Consider the following 17785-nt stretch of genomic DNA (forward strand, 5'->3'; position numbering starts at 1 on the left):
AGTTCCCGGTTTTGTGTACTGTGATTTGCTAACGTTTAAGGAGGCGCCTATTTGAAGTTCTCTCAGTCCCGTTACCACTTCCCCATTTCCCTACAATCTGCCAGTCCTCAGACCTTTTACCTCCAAAGACGCCCAGCTTCGACGTGCGGGAGACCGGGATGCGCCCGGTCCTAACAACAGTTGCCAGGGGGCGGAGACTCCGCATCCAAATCCCACCCCCTGGCGTCGAGTACGTGGAGCGCACGCGCACGCGCTCAGCTCTCGCGATGTTTCGCCTTTCCGGAAGCGCTGAAGGACGTTCCCTGTACTCGGCGGCGCCATGTGTGGGGACTGTGTGGAGAAGGAATATCCCAACCGGGTGAGCACGTGGGCACCGAGAACCTCCCGTTCCTTTGGAGCAGGGCCGGCGGGGCCGACTCTGCCGTCCTGTGCCCTCCAGCGACCCGGGGGGCGGTCCGTGCCAGCACGTGCCCGCCCTGGCTGCTGACATCAGTGGTCATCCTCGCTCCTGTTTGCTTTGGGGGACAACAGGGGAAGCCTCACTATTCCCCATCACCCCTCAGGTTGACAGCAGCCCCTCACTCCACTCCACTATTCCCCACCACCACTCAGGTAGACAGCAGCCCCTCACCCCAGCCTCAAGTTTGATTTTGGTGAAGTTGTTTACTTACCCCACATCTAGCGCTGAGGTCATCTTTTCTAACTCGGTTTTGCAGATGACACTAATGCCCAGAGAGGAAAACTCACCCAAGTGCACGTTCAAGATTGGAGAGCCAAGGCTACGTGCATTCCGATCTGGCTCTTTCTTGGCACCGGAGATTGAACCCCTATGCCAAGCCAAGCCCTGTACCAATCCGACCAATACCCCCCCACCACCACCAAGACCTTATTTTAAGTCTGTTTCAGAAGGTTTAAAGGCTTACTTTTTCTCATTCATTAGGGATACACTTCCTGAACAAGTCTGTGTATAGCTGGGTTACTTTGCTGTGTCAGAAAGACGTAAGAAAGCATCATGTGCGCTGCTTGAGAACTTGGGATTTGGGGGGAGTGTGTTCAGCTTAGAGAAAGGGAAGACTGTGTTGGGTGTATAATAGTGCACAGTGTCTAAAAAGGGTGGACTTAAATTGCAGCTTGAAGGGCAGTTGTTACTAAGGTACAAGAAAAGGAAAATAAGGGCAGGGATTCTTGCATTGATTATTAGGTAGAAAATATAGTTGCTTTCTGTTAATACTTTATGAGTCATACTTGAGAGTTATGTAACCTAAATTTCATACGCTACAACCACTTTGGAAGGAGAGGTTTGTCACTCACTATGAAAGTTAAAGACATGCCATGAAGTGACACAGAAGTTCTTATTCTAGAAAAATACATGTGTGTATTACTCCTGGAGATCTGCATCACAGTGTTCATAAGGACATTATATGCAGTAGTAAATTGGAAAAGCCACATATTCATAAATGACATGAATCAGTGGTTCTCAACCAAGAGTGATTTTTGCCTCCCAGAGGACATTTGGCAATATCTGGAGACAGTTTTGATTATCACAGTGATATCTACTGGTAGAGGCCAGCTGTGCTGCTGCAATGCACTGGGCAGCCAGGCAACAAGGAATGGTGTGCCCCAATGTCAAAAGTGCTGAATGTGAGGAATCCTGAACTAGAGCAGTGAAAATCACCAGAATTACATACTGCAGCATGAATTTACTCTTAAAATGTTGACAAAAGAATACATAAAAGTGGGCTGGAGAAATGGCTTAGCAGTTAAGCGCTTACCTGTGAAGCCTAAGAACCCCGATTCAAGGCTCGATTCTCCAGGACCCACGTTAGCCAGATGCACAAGGGGACGCACGCATCTGGAGCTCGTTTGCAGTGGCTGGAGGCCCTGGTGCACCCATTCTCTCTCTCTCTCTCTCTCTCTCTCTCTCTCTCTCTCTCTCTCTCTCTGTGTGTCTCTCTCTGTGTCAAATAAACAAAAATGAACAAAAAAATTAAGAATACATAAAAGTACTTTTAAAAAAGATTTTATTTTTATTTATTTATTTGAGAGAAGGAGAGAGAATAGGTGCACCAGGGCCGCCAGCCACTGCAAACAAACTCCAAGCACATGGGCCCCCTGTGCAATTGGCTTACATGGGACCTGGAGAATTGAACCCGGGTCCTTAGGCTTCACAGGCAAATGCCTTAACCGCTAAGCCATCTCTCTAGCCCATAAAGTACATTTTTTGGGGGGGGGGATGGGGTTTCAAGGTAGGGTCTCACTCTAGCCCAGGCTGATCTGGAATTCATGGAGTCTCAAGGTGGCCTCGAACTCACAACGATCCTTCTACCTCTGCCTCCCAGTGCTGGGATTAAAGGCATTTGCCACCACGCCCATAAAGTACATTTTTAAAACAGGCAAACAAAAATATAGTATTTAAGGATTTTCTGCTAGTATATGATCAAGAAGGGGCATATGAGGGAAAGGCTTTGTGAATGAACACAATGTTTATTTCTTGATTTGGCTGGTTGCTCTACCAGTTTGTAATTATTCATTATGTCATATATTTATGTTTCTTATATGCATTTTTTCCCCTTTTTCCTGAGATAAGACCTCATGTATCACAGGCTGGCCTCAAACAACTACTCTGTAGTGAGAGACTGGCCTTGAACTTCTGATCCTCCTGCCTTTGCCTCCTGGGTGCTGGTATCACAGTCATGCACCACCATGCCAAGTTATATGCTGTGCTGAACATTGAACCAGAGACTTGTGCATGCATGTAGACAAGTGCTCTATCAACTGAGCCCTGCCTTACTTTTTCTGTATTGTGACCTATTTTATACTTTTTTTTTTTTTAAGATTAGAAAGAGGTTTTTATGAGCCTAATAATAAACACCACAGTTACCAGCAGAGGATACTAAGAGACTAGAATGAATTCTTAACTATGGAGTCAGTTGAAAGACTTAAACTTCGGGCTGGAGAGATGGCTTAACGGTTAAGCGCTTGCCTGTGAAGCCTAAGGACCCCGGTTCGAGGCTCGGTTCCCCAGGTCCCACGTTAGCCAGATGCACAAGGGGGCGCACGTGTCTGGAGTTCGTTTGCAGAGGCTGGAAGCCCTGGCGCGCCCATTCTCTCTCTCTCCCTCTATCTGTCTTTCTCTCTGTGTCTGTCGCTCTCAAATAAATAAATAAAAAAATTTTAAAATAAAAAAAAAAAGACTTAAACTTCATGTTGGGAAACTTTAGATTTTATATTTTATAGGCTTTGGGTGACCATCATAATTTAAAAAAAAATTTTTTTTTGTTCTTTTTTATTTATTTATTTGAGAGCGACAGACACAGAGAGAAAGACAGATAGAGGGAGAGAAAGAGAGAGAATGGGCGCGCCAGGGCTTCCAGCCTCTGCAAACGAACTCCAGACGCGTGCGCCCCCTTGTGCATCTGGCTAACGTGGGACCTGGGGAACCGAGCCTAGAACCGGGGTCCTTAGGCTTCACAGGCGAGCGCTTAACCGCTAAGCCACCTCTCCAGCCCGACCATCATAATTTTGAATAAGGAAATGGCTTTGTAATCTTTTAGTAGGAAAATGAGTCTTGGCTGTATCTAGGGGTCATGGAGCAGGGGACAATGTGAAAGGAGAGCCACATAGCGTGGCAGCAGTGTAAACATGAGGTCATGGAGGCCTGGTTTCAAAGAAGGAATGAATAGGACTCCAGCAGTTTAACATAGAGAGAAAAGCAGTGAAGAAAGGAAGTGCTGTATATGATCCTGGGAATTTCACCCTGGGCAGTAGGAATGATGACTGATAATTGATGCATTTGTAAAGAAGCACAGTGGAGAGACGTTGGTCACAGGCTGTCCTTTGAGAGGGAGAATGGAAAGTCAGAGAAATGAGCAAAGATGTAGCATTGCCATTAGGGTGTGAGTAAGGGTGTCAACATGAAGGATTCATTCTCTGAGAATATACGGAAAAGAATATGAAGAAGCAAAGACTGGGCTTCTGGCTGGTGATTACAGCTCAGTGGTAGATCACTTATCTAACATAAAGCCCCAGGAGTAAGTAAATAAATATGCTTCAGAGAACAAATTAACTGAGGAAATGAAAATGGAAAAGCCCAAGAAAGAGGAGGAGAAATTAGGGTGATTGAAAAATTACCTTTCTGAGGCCCTTTCTCCTGCTTTTATTCTGTTCTAAAATAATTAAAGGGCTGACATAAATAATGAAAAATTTCTTTGAAGTTTGCAAAGATAGACTGAGAAGCAACCAGGGGGTAGATGTTAGGAAGCAGTAGATTTTGAGTCAGAGTAAAGTACTTCCTGACATACTCAACATGGGCTGGAGATTCTGGGAAGAACTGAGTGCAGTCTTGTTCAGTTGCATCCAGTGACCATTTGGAATCTAACACTTACTTCTCATTGGTAATTGAGAATTCTTCACCCCAAAGTCATGCCATATTTTTATGGACAGTTAGAATAGAAGCCAGTTTGCTCAAGCTTAGCAGTGAATCCATGTTAAGATGGTAGTGACAAATACAGTCAATGAACTCAAAACACTTTACAGAGAAAATAGGTTAGCTTGTTGGGAGGCTCTTAAGTGCATAACAGGTAATATTTAATTATTTATCTTTGGTTACATAAAGTTATGTGGAGTTTTGTGGTAGATGTTTTTCACAGACTAAAAATAGACAGTACTGAATTCCTGACAGGTTTATGGCCTAGTTGTATATAATTTCAGTAAGAACTTGAACTCAAGCATGAACCTACTTGAAAATGAACCATACTAATTTTGTAAAAACCCCCCCTTTTTTTTTGAGGTAGGGTCCCGTTGTAGCCCAAGCTGACCTGGAATTCACTATGTAGTCTTAGGCTGCCCTTGAACTCACAGCAATACTCCTACCTCGGCTTCCTGAGTGCTGGGATTAAAGGCATGTGCCATGGTTGGACCCAGTTTTTTTTTTTTTTTTTTTAATTTGAGAGAAAGAGACTTACATGGGTTATGGGGAATCAAACCTGGGTCCTTAGGCTTTGCAGGCATGTGCCTTAACCACTGAGCTATTTCTCTGGCTAATTTCTTATATGGTTCTTGGGATCAACCTCAAGTAGTTTTCAGGCTTCTTCAGGTCCTCAGCCTTGCACAGGAAGCGCTCTTAACTGCTCAGCCATTTCTCCATCCCTTGAGTAGGTGTTTTAAAGTGATATTCTACGTATTTAGAATTTATGGTTTTAAAGACCTATGTTAAAAAGAACCATCTGGAATCAATAGGCTAACATTCCACTAAGACAGTGGGAAAACAAGAATAAACTGAATTTAGAGCAAGCAGAAGAAGGAACTAAAGGTTACACTAGAAATTAGTGGAATAGAGAATAGAAAAGCAATTGAGAAAACAACAAAACCAAAAGCAGGGCCTTGCTCACACATGCTCTGCAATTGTTTTACCTCTGGGCTGTATCCTGCCTCTCCATCCCTCCCCCTCCTATTCTCTCTCTCTCTCTCTCTCTCTCTCTCTCTCTCTTTTTTCAGGTAGGGTCTCACTTTAGCCCAGGCTAATGCCTTCTCAGGATGGCCTTGAACTACTCACTTCAATCCTCCTACCTCAGCCTCCCAAGTTGCCTTTCCATTCTTAATTTTTAATATTGCCTGGTAAAACATGCACTTTAATATATAAATATGCTTATATCTGCATTAACTTGTACCATCTGAGATAGCAGTTTTTCAGAAAAATGAATTATTCCAATCCTTGTCAAAATTATTGCACATTTCTGAAGTTTATAAGATTTTTTTTTTAATTTAGAAATTTGTGAGAGAGATAGAGGCAGATTAGAAGGAGAGTGCTTGGGTGTGCCATTGCAAGCAAACTTCAGATACATGTGCCACCTGATGTATCATGGTACTGGGAAGTCAAACCCGGGTCCTTTGGCTTTGCAGACAACTACCTTAACACTAAACCATCTCTCCAGCCCAGGTGTATAAGATTTTTATACCGTACCATCATGCTAATGATTACCTGCTCTGTTATACTAATAATACTTTTCAGCCATTTCTTCTTGCATTCTTGTAATACCTTTAATCAGGTCTTTGAGTCATACTTTCATTGACTACCCCACCCCCTTCTTTTTTCATCTGGCTTATTTTTTATTTTTTAAAATACTTTATTTATTTATTTAAGAAGCACAGCGAATATATGAATGGGTATGCCAGGACCTCAAAGCCACTGCAAACAAACTTCAGATGCATGCACCACCTTGTGTATCTGACTTTATGTGGATACAGAGTAATTGAATCTTGTTTTTGATTTTTTTTAAATTTTTTTTGTTCTCTTTTATTTATTTATTTGAGAGTGACAGAGAGAGAGAGAGAGGCAAATAGACAGAGAGAGAGAGAATGGGCGCGCCAGGGCCTCCAGCCACTGCCAACGAACTCCAGACACGTGTGCCCCCTTGTGCATCTGGCTAACGTGGGTCCTGGGGAATCAAGCCTCGAACTGGGGTCCTCAGGCTTCACAGGCAAGCGCTTAACCACTAAGCCATCTCTCCAGCCCCTTGATTTTGATTTTTTTGAGTCAAGTTCTTAATATGTGGCCCATGCTGACTTAAACTTGTGATTCTTGTATCCCAGCCTCCAGGGTACTAGAAATACAGGTTTGTGTCACCATGCCCAGCCTTTCTTTTTCTTCTTCTTCTTCTTTTTTTTTTTTTTTTTTTGGCATACTTTTCAGGGTAAAGTCTCACTGTAGCCCAGGCTGACCTGAAATTCATTAGGTAGTCTCAGGGTAGCCTCAAACTCACAGTGATCCTCCTACCTCTTCCTCCTGAGTGCTTCCTTTCTTCTTGAAACCAAGGTCACTATTAGTGTGGATTTAATTCAGATTGCATTTTTATTTCCACGCCTGGCTTTATTTCCTCTTATGAGAACATAAAAGTTTCCTTGCCATCTGGCCCGGCTGGTGAAGCACACCTTTAATCCCAGCACTGGGGAGTCAGAGGTAAAGAGGATCACTGTGAGTTTGAGACTACATACTAAATTCCAGGTCAGCCTGGGCTAGAGTGAAACCGTACCTCAAAAAACCAAAAAATAACAGAAAAGTTTCCTTGACACTGTGTGGTGGTGCCACCTTTAATCCCAGCACTTGAGAGGCTGAGGCAGGAGAATTACTGTGAGTTAAAGGCCAGCCAGGGTACAGAGTGAGTTCCAGGTCAGCTTGGCCTAGAGTGAGACCATGATTCAAAACAAAAAAATCTGCCAGGCATGGTAGCGCTCACCTTTAATCCCAGCACTGGAGAAGCAGAGGTAAGAGGTATCACGGTGAGCTCGAGGCCACTCTGAGACTACATAGTGAATTCCAGGTCAGCTTGAGCTAGAGCGAGACTGTGCCTCAGAAAAAAATGTCTTACTTGACTGTTGTGTGCTTTACTTTCCCAAATTTGGATAATAAGAGTCTAATAATAGAGCTAATAAAATCTGTGCCTCATTGGTGACAGTTACCTTCCTGGCCTTGAGAGGACCAGGCCTTCTCTGTAAAGTCCAATTCATTGCTTACATACCATTCTTTTTTGAGGTAGGGTCTCGCTCTAGCCCAGGCTGACTTGGAATTCACTTTGTAGTCTCAGGGTGGCCTCAAACTCATGGCGATCCTCCTACCTCTGCCTCCCGAGTGCTGGGATTAAAAGCGTGCTACACCACTCCTGGCCTTACATACCATTCTTGTAGCAAGCTGTCTCAAGGCCTTTCCTCAGTTGCCACACAATAGACCTGTTTTCTCAGCATTTGGGTAACTCTTACAAGGTCGGATTTCTGAGGCTAAGGTACATTGTGCAAAGCAGCTCTGCTATGGCTGCAATCCACCTCAGAGCTCTGTTTATTTGAAATTGGTTTTTAGATCTTTTTGAAGACTGATTTGATGTCCTTAATTTCTTGGAGTCCTTGACAGTCAGCTTTTATATATTCAGGCAGTCTCAATTCAAACTCCAGTAGGCATTTTAGATAAACTTTATAAGTTGATTCTTCAGTTTTTATGAAAATGAGAAAAATCTATAATAGCTTGGTTCATAAATTACCTTATTTAAAGGCACATTAAATGCTAAAATCAGGGGCTGGAGGGATGGCTTAGCGGTTTGCCTGCAAAGCCAAAGGACCATGGTTCGATTCCCCAGGACCCATGTTAGACAGATGCACAAGGGGGCACACACGTCTGGAGTTCAGTTTGCAGTGGCTGGAGGTCCTGGTGTGCTCTCTCTCTCTCTTTCCCTCTTTCTCTGTCAAATAAATAAAATATTTTTTTAAAAAAAGCTAAAATTGGGGCTAGAGAGATGGCTTAGTGGTTAAGGCACTTAACCTGCAAAGCCTAAAGGACCCAAGTTCATTTCCCCAGTAACCATGTAAGCCAGATTCATATGCATCTGGAGTTCATTTGCAGTAGCTAGAGATCCTGGCATGCCCATTCTGTCTCTATCTGCCTCTCTCTCTCTCTCTCGCTCAAATAAATAAATAAAATATCTTTTAAAAATCTCCAGTCGAGAATGTGATTGATGTAAAGTGTACATACATAAATCAAGGAAATAGATGGGTCAGAGTAGACCCACAGATAAATGGCCATTTCATTTTTCTACAAAGGCACAACTATAATTCAGTGGAGAAAAATAGTCTTTAAAAACAAATATTGAAGCCAGGCGTGGTGGTGCACGCCTTTTATCCCAGTACTCAGGAGGCTCGCCATGAGTTTGAGACCACCCTGAGACTACATAGTTAATTCCAGGTCAGTCTGAGCCAGAGTGAGACCTTACCTCGGGGGAAAAAACAAAAAAAAACCTAAAAACAAATATTGATTCCTTCTGACGCCTGAACCTCCAGGTCCCTGCTCTGATCAGCCTTTCCCTGTCCCAGCCCAGCTGGACTGGGGTAGGGAGGAAACCCTAACCCCCATATGGGTGCAGGAGCTCTCTGCACTTCCTTCTCTTACTCTAATAAAGTCTCTAACCCTTAAAAACACAGTGTTGCTAGAACAACTAGCTATGTGTATGGAACATTAACCCTTACTTCATACCAAATTATAGCAAAATAAATCATAGATGAAATCTATAGGCTAAAAGTATAAACATGTAAGAAGAAAAGAGCAGGAGAAAACCTGCAACTTCTGGGTAAGCAAATATATCTTAGAAAACAATACACACAAATCAGAAGAAAACAAAAATTTAGCTTAGTGAAATTCAGCAATGTTCTTTTATGGATAATTTCGTTTTGTTGTCTGGCTGAGAATCTATTGTGAATAAACTTACTACATACTTTTACACAATATTTTAAAATGATACCTCTGTAAATAATACAATAAAGATCATAGTGTAGGAACTTTAAATTATGTTGACATTAGAGGCTGGAGAGATGTCTTAACGGTTAAGCCTATGAAGCCTAAGGACCCATGTTCGATTCCCCAGTACCCACATAAGCCAGATGCAAGTTAGCACGTGTGTCTGGAGTTTGTTTGCAGTAGCTAGAGGCCCTAGTTTATCCATTCTTTGTATCTGCCTTTCTCTCAAAATAAGTAAATAAATAAAATAATCTTTAAAATTTATATATTGACTTTAAATTCAAGGTTGTAATGATGAAAACATTCAATTCAAGGTCTTTATAATACTTTAAATTCAAGGATAGGTTTTTTTGTTTATTTTGATTTAAGGACAAACTATTTGCATTCCTGTGAATACAAAATATTAAGAATCACTAAGTGAATTAGTCAAATTACAAATTTAGTTCCTGTCAAAATAATTCACAATTATGTGACATTTCCCAGAGTCATTCAGTAACATAGTTTCTTTCTACCCTTTTATAGGTAAGTGGTGCTACATTTTAAATGATTTACAATTCCCTCTCCATTTTGGTATTTTTAAAGTTTAAAGAAATGTTTGCTCCTTGGCTGGAGAAATGACTCAGTGGTAAATGCACTTGCTTGTAAAGCTTGTAGGCCTGGGTTCAATTCCCCAGTACCCATATAAAACCAGATGCACAAAGCAGTGTATGTATCTGGATTTTGTTTGCAGTGCTAAGAGGCTCTGGCACACCCAGAGTTTGTGTCTCTTTCCCCCTCCCCATATATATATGTATGTACAAATATATATATGAATATATATATATATATATTTGCTTGTTTCAAGGTAGGGTCTTGCTCCAGGCTGACCTGGAATTAGTTTCAAGTTGGCTTAAAACTTATAGCAGTTCTACCTCAACCTCCCAAGTGCTGGGATTAAAGATGTGTACTACCATGCCTGGCTAAAATATACATATATATATATATATATTCATTAATTTACTTTTTATAAAAGCAGTGTCTGAAGGGCCGGGCATGGTGGTGCATTCCTTTAATCCCAGCATTTGGGAGGCAGAGGTAGGAGGATTGCCATGAGTTCGAGGCCACCCTGAGACAACATAGTGAATTCCAAGTCAACCTGAGCTAGAGCAAGACCCTACCTCGAAAAACCAACAAACAAACAAAAAAAAAAAATCAATGTCTGCATCTTAGCTAGAGTTGTTCTTTCATTGATTCCTAGAAGAGTTGAAAAGATTCCTTTTTCCTCTACCTCAAAACCACAAAGCAACTCCAAAATGTGGTATCACATGGAGCCCAGTACTGGAACAGTACCTCATGCTAACTTCCTGCTATATGCTGAGCACAGTTTAATTATTTATGTTTAATAGACTAGTGCTTCTCTCGGGAGCAGGCTGGCTACAAAAGTCATTTGCGAATGGGACCATCATAGCCTTGCTCCTCTCCTCTTCGTCCTCAGATCTGATGATGTCTATGGAGTCATCGTGATCTTATTTCTCCATGTTCATCCTCATGGGGACACACTTCGAATTTGGCTGTAGATAGGTTGATTAGTCCCTGGTAGTCCAAGAAGGATCAGATGAGCAGCAGGGCATCCTTGGTAGCCACTCTAGGTCATTGGCTGTGTCTGGGAACTATGGTAACCATCTTACCAGATTGGGTGTAGCCCCTAGGAGTGTTCTTCAGAAAACACTAATTTAAAAAAAAAACAACAAAAACTAGATAGGCATTGTGGCACATGCCTTTAGCACTTTAGCACTCAGGAGGCAGAGGTAGCAGTATTGCTGTGAGTTTAAGGCCAGCCTGGAACTACATGGTGAATTCCATGTTGGGCTGGAGACCCTACTGTGGGGGGGGGGGGGGGGAAGGTAAACTAATGGCAAGGAAAAAAACTCAATGTATTTGGCAAAGGGCTTGTATTCAGGATCTATAAATGATTCATGCAGCTCTATATTAAGACTATAACCTAACAATTAAAACATGGACAAAAGACTTGAATAGACAGTCCATAAAAAAAGACATGAATAGACACCATGAAGAAGTGTGCAACATTAGTCATAGTGAAAATGTAAATTAAAGCTATAATGAGATTGCTGTTTTACATCACTAGAATGGCTCAAGTGAAAAATATGTCCAGGCCAGGCATGATGGCACAGCACTCGAGTCACAGAGGTAGGAGGATCACCATGGGTTCAAGGCCACCCTGAGACTACACCATAAATTCCAGGTCAGCCTGAGCTATAGTGAGACCCTACCTAAAAAAGAAAAAAAAAAAAAAAAAAAAGATAAATAATATCCAGTAACTAGGGTCGGTGAAGACATGGAACAACTGGAGATAGCACATTGGTAACCAGGAATGTAAGATGGAGAACTTGGGGACAGCACTTAGTAGTTTCTTAGAATGGTCAGTTTATCATTTTAAAATGATACAGCCCAGCAATTGCATTCCTTGGAGTGAGAAAGAAGGTATATGTCCACACAGACTCATACATGATGGGCTGGAGAGATGGCTTAGTGGTTAAGGCGCTTGCCTGCAAAACCTAAGGACCAAGGTTTGATTCCCCAACACCCACTTCAGCCAGATGCACATGGTGGTGTATGCATCTGGAGTTCGTTTGCAGTGGCTGGAGGCCCTGACATGCCTATTTTCTTTGTCTCTAATACATAAATTAAAAAAAAAAAAAGATTCATACATGAGTCTTCACTGCTGCTTCATTCATAATATTTTATTTTATTTTATTTATTTGAGAGAGAGAGAAAATGGGCATGCCAGAGCCTCTAGCTACTGCAGACTCCAGACTCATTGATACCTTGTACATCTGGCTTATGTGGGTCCTGGAGAGTCAAACCTGGGTCCATTGGCTTTGCAGGCAAGCACCTTAACAGCTAAGCCATCTCTCCAGCCTTCTGCTTCATTCAGAATAACCCAAACTTAGGACAGCTCACATCCATTAACAGCTAGGTCCTCACAATGGATTACTACTTCGCAGTAGAAAGTGATGATTCTGCTGGGCATGGTGGAGCACACGTTTAATCCCGGCTTTTGGGAAGCAGAGGTAGGGGGATCCCTGTGGGTTCAAGGCCACCCTGAGACTACATAGTGAATTCCAGGTCAGTGTGAGCTAGAGTGAGACCCTATCACAACAAAACAAAACCTAAAAAGTCTGGAACATAAACTACTAGAGACAGAATCTGATCCTTGGGTCCCTGGTATAGGAATGAAGGTTGGAAATTGGAGAGAGAGAAATGTTCTACATTTTGATAGAGGTAGTGGTTACATAGGCACATGTGTTTATTCAAAGTAACCTTTATATTATGTGAATTTTACTGTCTCTGAATTATACCTCAGTATTTTTAAAAATACTTGTTTGTTTATTTATTTGAGCAAGAGAGAGAGAATGGGTGCACCAGTGTCTCCAGCTACTGCAAATGAACTCTGAATGCATGTGTTACCTTGTGTATCTGGCTTACATGGGTACTGAGGAATTGAAACTGGGTTCTTAGGCTTTGCAAGCAAGCACCTTAACTGCTAAGCCCTCTCTCCAGCTCATGTTCCTATTTTTAAAAAGTTAAAGCCATCACTTGTTAATAGCTGGGAGTTCATATTTCAATTTCATCTTTTTTGTTGTTGTTGTTTTGTTTTGTTTTTCGAGGTAGGATCTTGCTCCAGCCCAGCTGACCTGTAATTCACTGTGTAGTGTCAAGGTGGCCTTGAACTCATGGTGATCCTCCTACCTCAGCCTTCTAAATTCTGGGATTAAAGGCATATGCCACCACACCCACATTTCATCACATTTAAAAAAATTTTTTTTTAAGTTTTTCAAGGTAGGGTTTCACTCTAGTCCAAACTGACCTGAAATTCCCTATGTGGTCTCAGGATGGCCTTGAACTTATAATGATCTTCCTACCTCTGCCTCACAAGTACTGGGATTAAAGGTGTTTGCCACTATACCTGGCTCATTGTTTTTTAATCTTTGGTAGTTAAATCAGTGTGTCTGTGATCATGTCTCCAAACTAGATAGCAGTATCTTAGTTTCCTCCACCAAAGTTAATCTCTTCCTTAACATATAGAACTAAGAAATTAATGCTACTGGAATCTAGGAAGACTTCACTATGGCATTGAAGGTGGCTCTTCATTTCCTTGGTACTAACTTAACCTGCTTGGATCTGCAAACACATTTGTCTGGTGCATTGCATGGTATCAAGTACATTGATGTCTTGAATGATAATTTTTTTAGCTTTTTCATTGACAACTACCATCTATATACTGTGATCATATTCACCTCCTCACCCTTTCGTCTCTCCCAAGTCCTCCCTCCACTGAATTCCCTTTTTTTTGTTTTTTTTTTTTTTTTGGTTTTTGAGGTAGGGTCTCACTTTAGCCCAGACTGACCTGGAATTCACTGTGGAGTCTCAGGGTGGCCTTGAACTCACAGCAGTCCTCCTACCTCTGCCTCCCAAGTGCTGGGATTAAAGGCGTGCACCACCACGCCCAGCTTGAATTCCCTTTATTTAAAAACTTATATTTATGTATATATTTCACATAAGTTATAGTGTTATATCCCTTCAGCACTGGTCTTCCTGAGGGCCCTTCTCAATAGGGTCCTTGGTGTTCACAGTGAGTGAGGTGTTTAGGGCCTCTGTCAGTCTCTGGAGTGGGGCTGTGTCTCAGAATATTTCTACCTATCTTGTGGCTCTTACAGTCTTTCTGCTCCCTCTTCCACAGCAGTCCCTGAGCCTTGGCAGGAGTTTTAGTGTTGAGTGCTTTGTAGACTTTGTATTTCTTTTCTTTCCCTTTTTAATGTAGGGTCTCACTGTAGCCTAAGCTGTCCTGGAATTCACTATGTAGTCTCAGGTTGGCCTTGAACTCACAGCAATTCCCCCTACCTCTGCTTCCCAAGGGCTGAGATAAAAGGTGTGCACCACCACGCCTGGCTGCTGCTGCTTCTATTTTTCTTTCCTATTCCTCTCTCTCTCTCTCCTTCTGAGAGAGAGAATTGGCATGCTAGGGCCTCCAGCCATTACAATCAAACTCTAGATGCATGTACCACCTTATACATCTGGCTTATGTGGATTCTGGGGAGTTGAACCTGGGTCCTTAGACTTTACAGGTAAATGCCTTAACCACCAAACCGTCTCTCCAGCCCTGTATATGTGTGTGTGTGTGTGTGTGTGTGTGTAATTTATTTGAGAGCAAGAAAATAGGTACATCAAGGCCTGTAACCACTGCAAATGAACCCCAGATGCATGCACCATCCTTGTACAGCTGGCTTACATGGGTACTGGGGAATTGAACCTGGGTCCTTAAGCTTCGCAGGCAAGTGCCACTAAGCCATCTCTCCAGCCCTAGACTGTATTTCTCTCTCTCTCTTTTTTTTTTTTTTTTTTTTGGTTTTTCGAGGTAGGGTCTCACTCTGGTCCAGGCTGACCTGGAATTAACTCTGTCATCTCAGGGTGGCCTTGAACTCATGGCAATCCTCCTACCTCTGTCTCCCGAGTGCTGGGATTAACGGCGTGCACCACCACACCCAGCTGACTGTATTTCTCTAAGAATGTGTTTTAGTTCCACGCCATGTTTATTGCTGTTTCCCTAAAGGTGGTTGTGGACTAGCACTGGGAGCAGTACTCTTCACTGCTTCCTGCAGATTCTTCTAGACCCCAGTGAATGTGGTAGAGGTGGCACATTTCCTGTTCTCATTGAGTCCATGAGTCTTGGCTCTCCCCAGTATTCTCTGCATCTTCTTTCTCCCTTGAAGTTCTAGTGCGGTTATGAATCCTCCATTTTAACCGGAAGTCTTGAATGATAATTTTAATCACATTTTAAAGCATTCAGTTTCTTGCTCAGAAATTGAGCTAGACTATATTTATGAAGTGACTTAATTCTTAGCTATTATTAGTATGTCTTTAGCAAAGCCTTCCCATTAAGCCAAGAATATGTTGTTTAGTTTTTTAGTGATGAAGCAGATATCTTTCCTCCTTGCATGCTGTTGTACTGGTCTGAAGAAATGTAGAATTTAATCTCTGCTTCAAACATATATCTCCTTTAAAGACTAACATTTATATAATTGAAAGCTTATGCTTGTTTATTTTGTAGTATTATTTAGGCTTGAGAAAACACCATTATTATAGACAGTATGTGCAGTTATCTTTAGTACTGCCTCAGTGTTTCTATTTAATTGAATTTTAATTTTAGATTTATGATAACTCATTTTAAAGTGTTGTCTGCTAATTTACTTCTAATTTTCCTTTCCCTATTTCATGTTGTTTCCTTTGTCGTTACATATTTACATGTAACTCTCTCTTTTACATGCACTATCACTCCTTAGAAACTCTGGGACTTTTTTAACACTGTGCTTCAATGATATTTACAATGAATACCACTTCTTTAGGAAAGCCGGTAATTAAAAGAAATACTTAAAACAAGTAAATTCTGCCCTTTTTGGCAATTGTTTTTGTAAGTTTATTAATCATTTTCACCAAAGATTTCAAATTGTAAAACAATTAAATTCCTATTTCTAATATTTTAGGGTAATACCTGTCTGGAGAATGGATCTTTCTTACTAAACTTTACAGGCTGTGCAGTGTGCAGTAAGCGGGATTTTATGCTCATCATGAATAAGTCCCTGAAGGAGGAAGATGGAGAAGAAATAGTTACCTATGACCGTAAGTAAATTTTATTTTATTTTTTTTGAAATGTGAATCTGTTAGCTGGTATTGGCTTTTAGAAGTGGATATGTTATCCATGGGTTCTGAGACCTTTTTCAGTATTGTCTTGTAACATAAAATTCTCCAGAATGCCCTCAGGAGAGCCTGGTCAGCTACCTTAACATTAAAGGCAACGTGGGTACCACAGGTAGATGGGTTAAGGCTCATGCTTTTGCTCCTTCCATAGCAGCTACCCACCCATCCTTGCTGAGACCCCAGCTCAGAGGGTCCCTGGGCCCAGCCAGCCTGCAGCTGCCTATACTGGCTCAGCCTCCCACCCTCACCAGGAAAACAGCACAGCAGGGATGAGCAGAAAAAAATGTACCTGTAGATATGTATACCACAATGCTGTAATTTTGTATGTAGGAATCATGTAATTACACATATAGATTTTATAATGTACATATATGTAATTCTAAAAACAAATAGGTAAATAAGACACATCTAAGTAGCAATTGATTACTTTAGAGTTTCTTTTAATGTGGGAATTAATATGTGTTCATCAAGTCTTTGAGTTTAGACCCTTAATTATATAGTATTAGGCTCATAATTATGTAGTGTTGTGTGACAGATTCTAGATTTCTTAGTAAGGCCAATATTATAATGGATTTCTTGCTAAGTTAAGTATAAGTCTAAAGCATTATACTTTGAATAGAAATATAAACATTTATTTTTATTTTATTTATTTTTGTGTGCATGTGTATGTGCACACGCACCAGGCCAGATGTTTGCATCACTTTTTTCATCTGGCTTTATGTGAGTACTAGGGAATTGAACCTTTGCACACAAGCATTTTGTTAACTACTGTGCCATCTTCTCAGCCCCAGAAATTTTATTATTTTGAGAAACTTCCCAAGACTTAATTAATAAGTTTCTTTTTGTTTTGGCAGATCTTTGTAAAAATTGTCATCACGTAATAGCCAGACATGAGTATACATTCAGTATCATGGATGAATTTCAGGTAATGTATAAAATGAGTGTAATTGGTATGGGAGGCAGAAAATAAAAGTACCCTTGAAAAATCTGTGCATAATTTTTATAATAAAGTACTAGCAGTTATTAAAGGAGACCACCTCTGTCTTCTACCTATGCAAGTTGAATGTTGGTGGATTGTGTCACAAACAAAACCATGTTTACAAATAGTCTCAGTCCTGTCATTTTACTTGTAAAGAACAGCCCATTGCCGTTTCTTATGGTGTGACCACTGCGCTTTCTTTTTCTCAGCCACTGTGGGGGTTGCACAGTTGTTCACCTAAGTGCTGGCCTAGCCCCTGCCCATACTGTCTGGGCCTGAAAATCTTGATGAGGAGGCTGTCTTTGTTTCTCTAGTTGGCATATAGAGTTGAGTAACTTGTTAGTCTTAAACATAGTGAGACTTGTTACTACTTGTTAAGCTAAACTAAAGGTTGGAGAAGTAAAATAGTCACTAGAGAATAAAGGATTGTTACAAGGATTCCTTGTCATGCAGTTGTGAGAGCATGGGAAGAGCGCTGTGTCCCGCAGTGCTGCCTGAAGCTACTGAGAACTCACAGGTCCGAGAGCCGCTGAGAGCCCAGGACAGATTGGAACCTTTGGCCCTTTCTCACTTCATCTGTTTCTAAACTTTGGGATTAAGTTATTCATTTTGTGTGAACTATGAACTCATCCGTAGTATTTGAATATCAAGTTAACACTCTTTTTTTTTTAATTTTTATTTTATTTTATTTATTTGAGAGCGACAGACACAGAGAGAAAGACAGATAGAGGGAGGGAGAGAGAATGGGCGCGCCAGGGCTTCTAGCCTCTGCA

At 41.4% G+C, this 17785-nt stretch overlaps 1 protein-coding gene across 1 annotated transcript in view; it reads left to right on the forward strand.

The window, feature by feature from the left end:
- The first annotated feature begins 257 nt into the window (after positions 1-257).
- The window catches only part of Churc1 (churchill domain containing 1), a 30515-nt gene continuing 12987 nt past the window's right edge, over positions 258-17785 (forward strand). The window contains exons 1-3 of the mRNA XM_012949531.2: positions 258-358; positions 15820-15955; positions 16888-16958. Of these exons, the coding sequence (XP_012804985.2) occupies positions 320-358; positions 15820-15955; positions 16888-16958 (246 nt within the window). The 5' untranslated portion in view covers positions 258-319. The remainder of the gene's footprint in view (positions 359-15819; positions 15956-16887; positions 16959-17785) is intronic.

The sequence above is a fragment of the Jaculus jaculus genome, chromosome 7 (assembly GCF_020740685.1).
Source record: "Jaculus jaculus isolate mJacJac1 chromosome 7, mJacJac1.mat.Y.cur, whole genome shotgun sequence".
Taxonomy (NCBI): Eukaryota; Metazoa; Chordata; class Mammalia; order Rodentia; family Dipodidae; genus Jaculus; species Jaculus jaculus.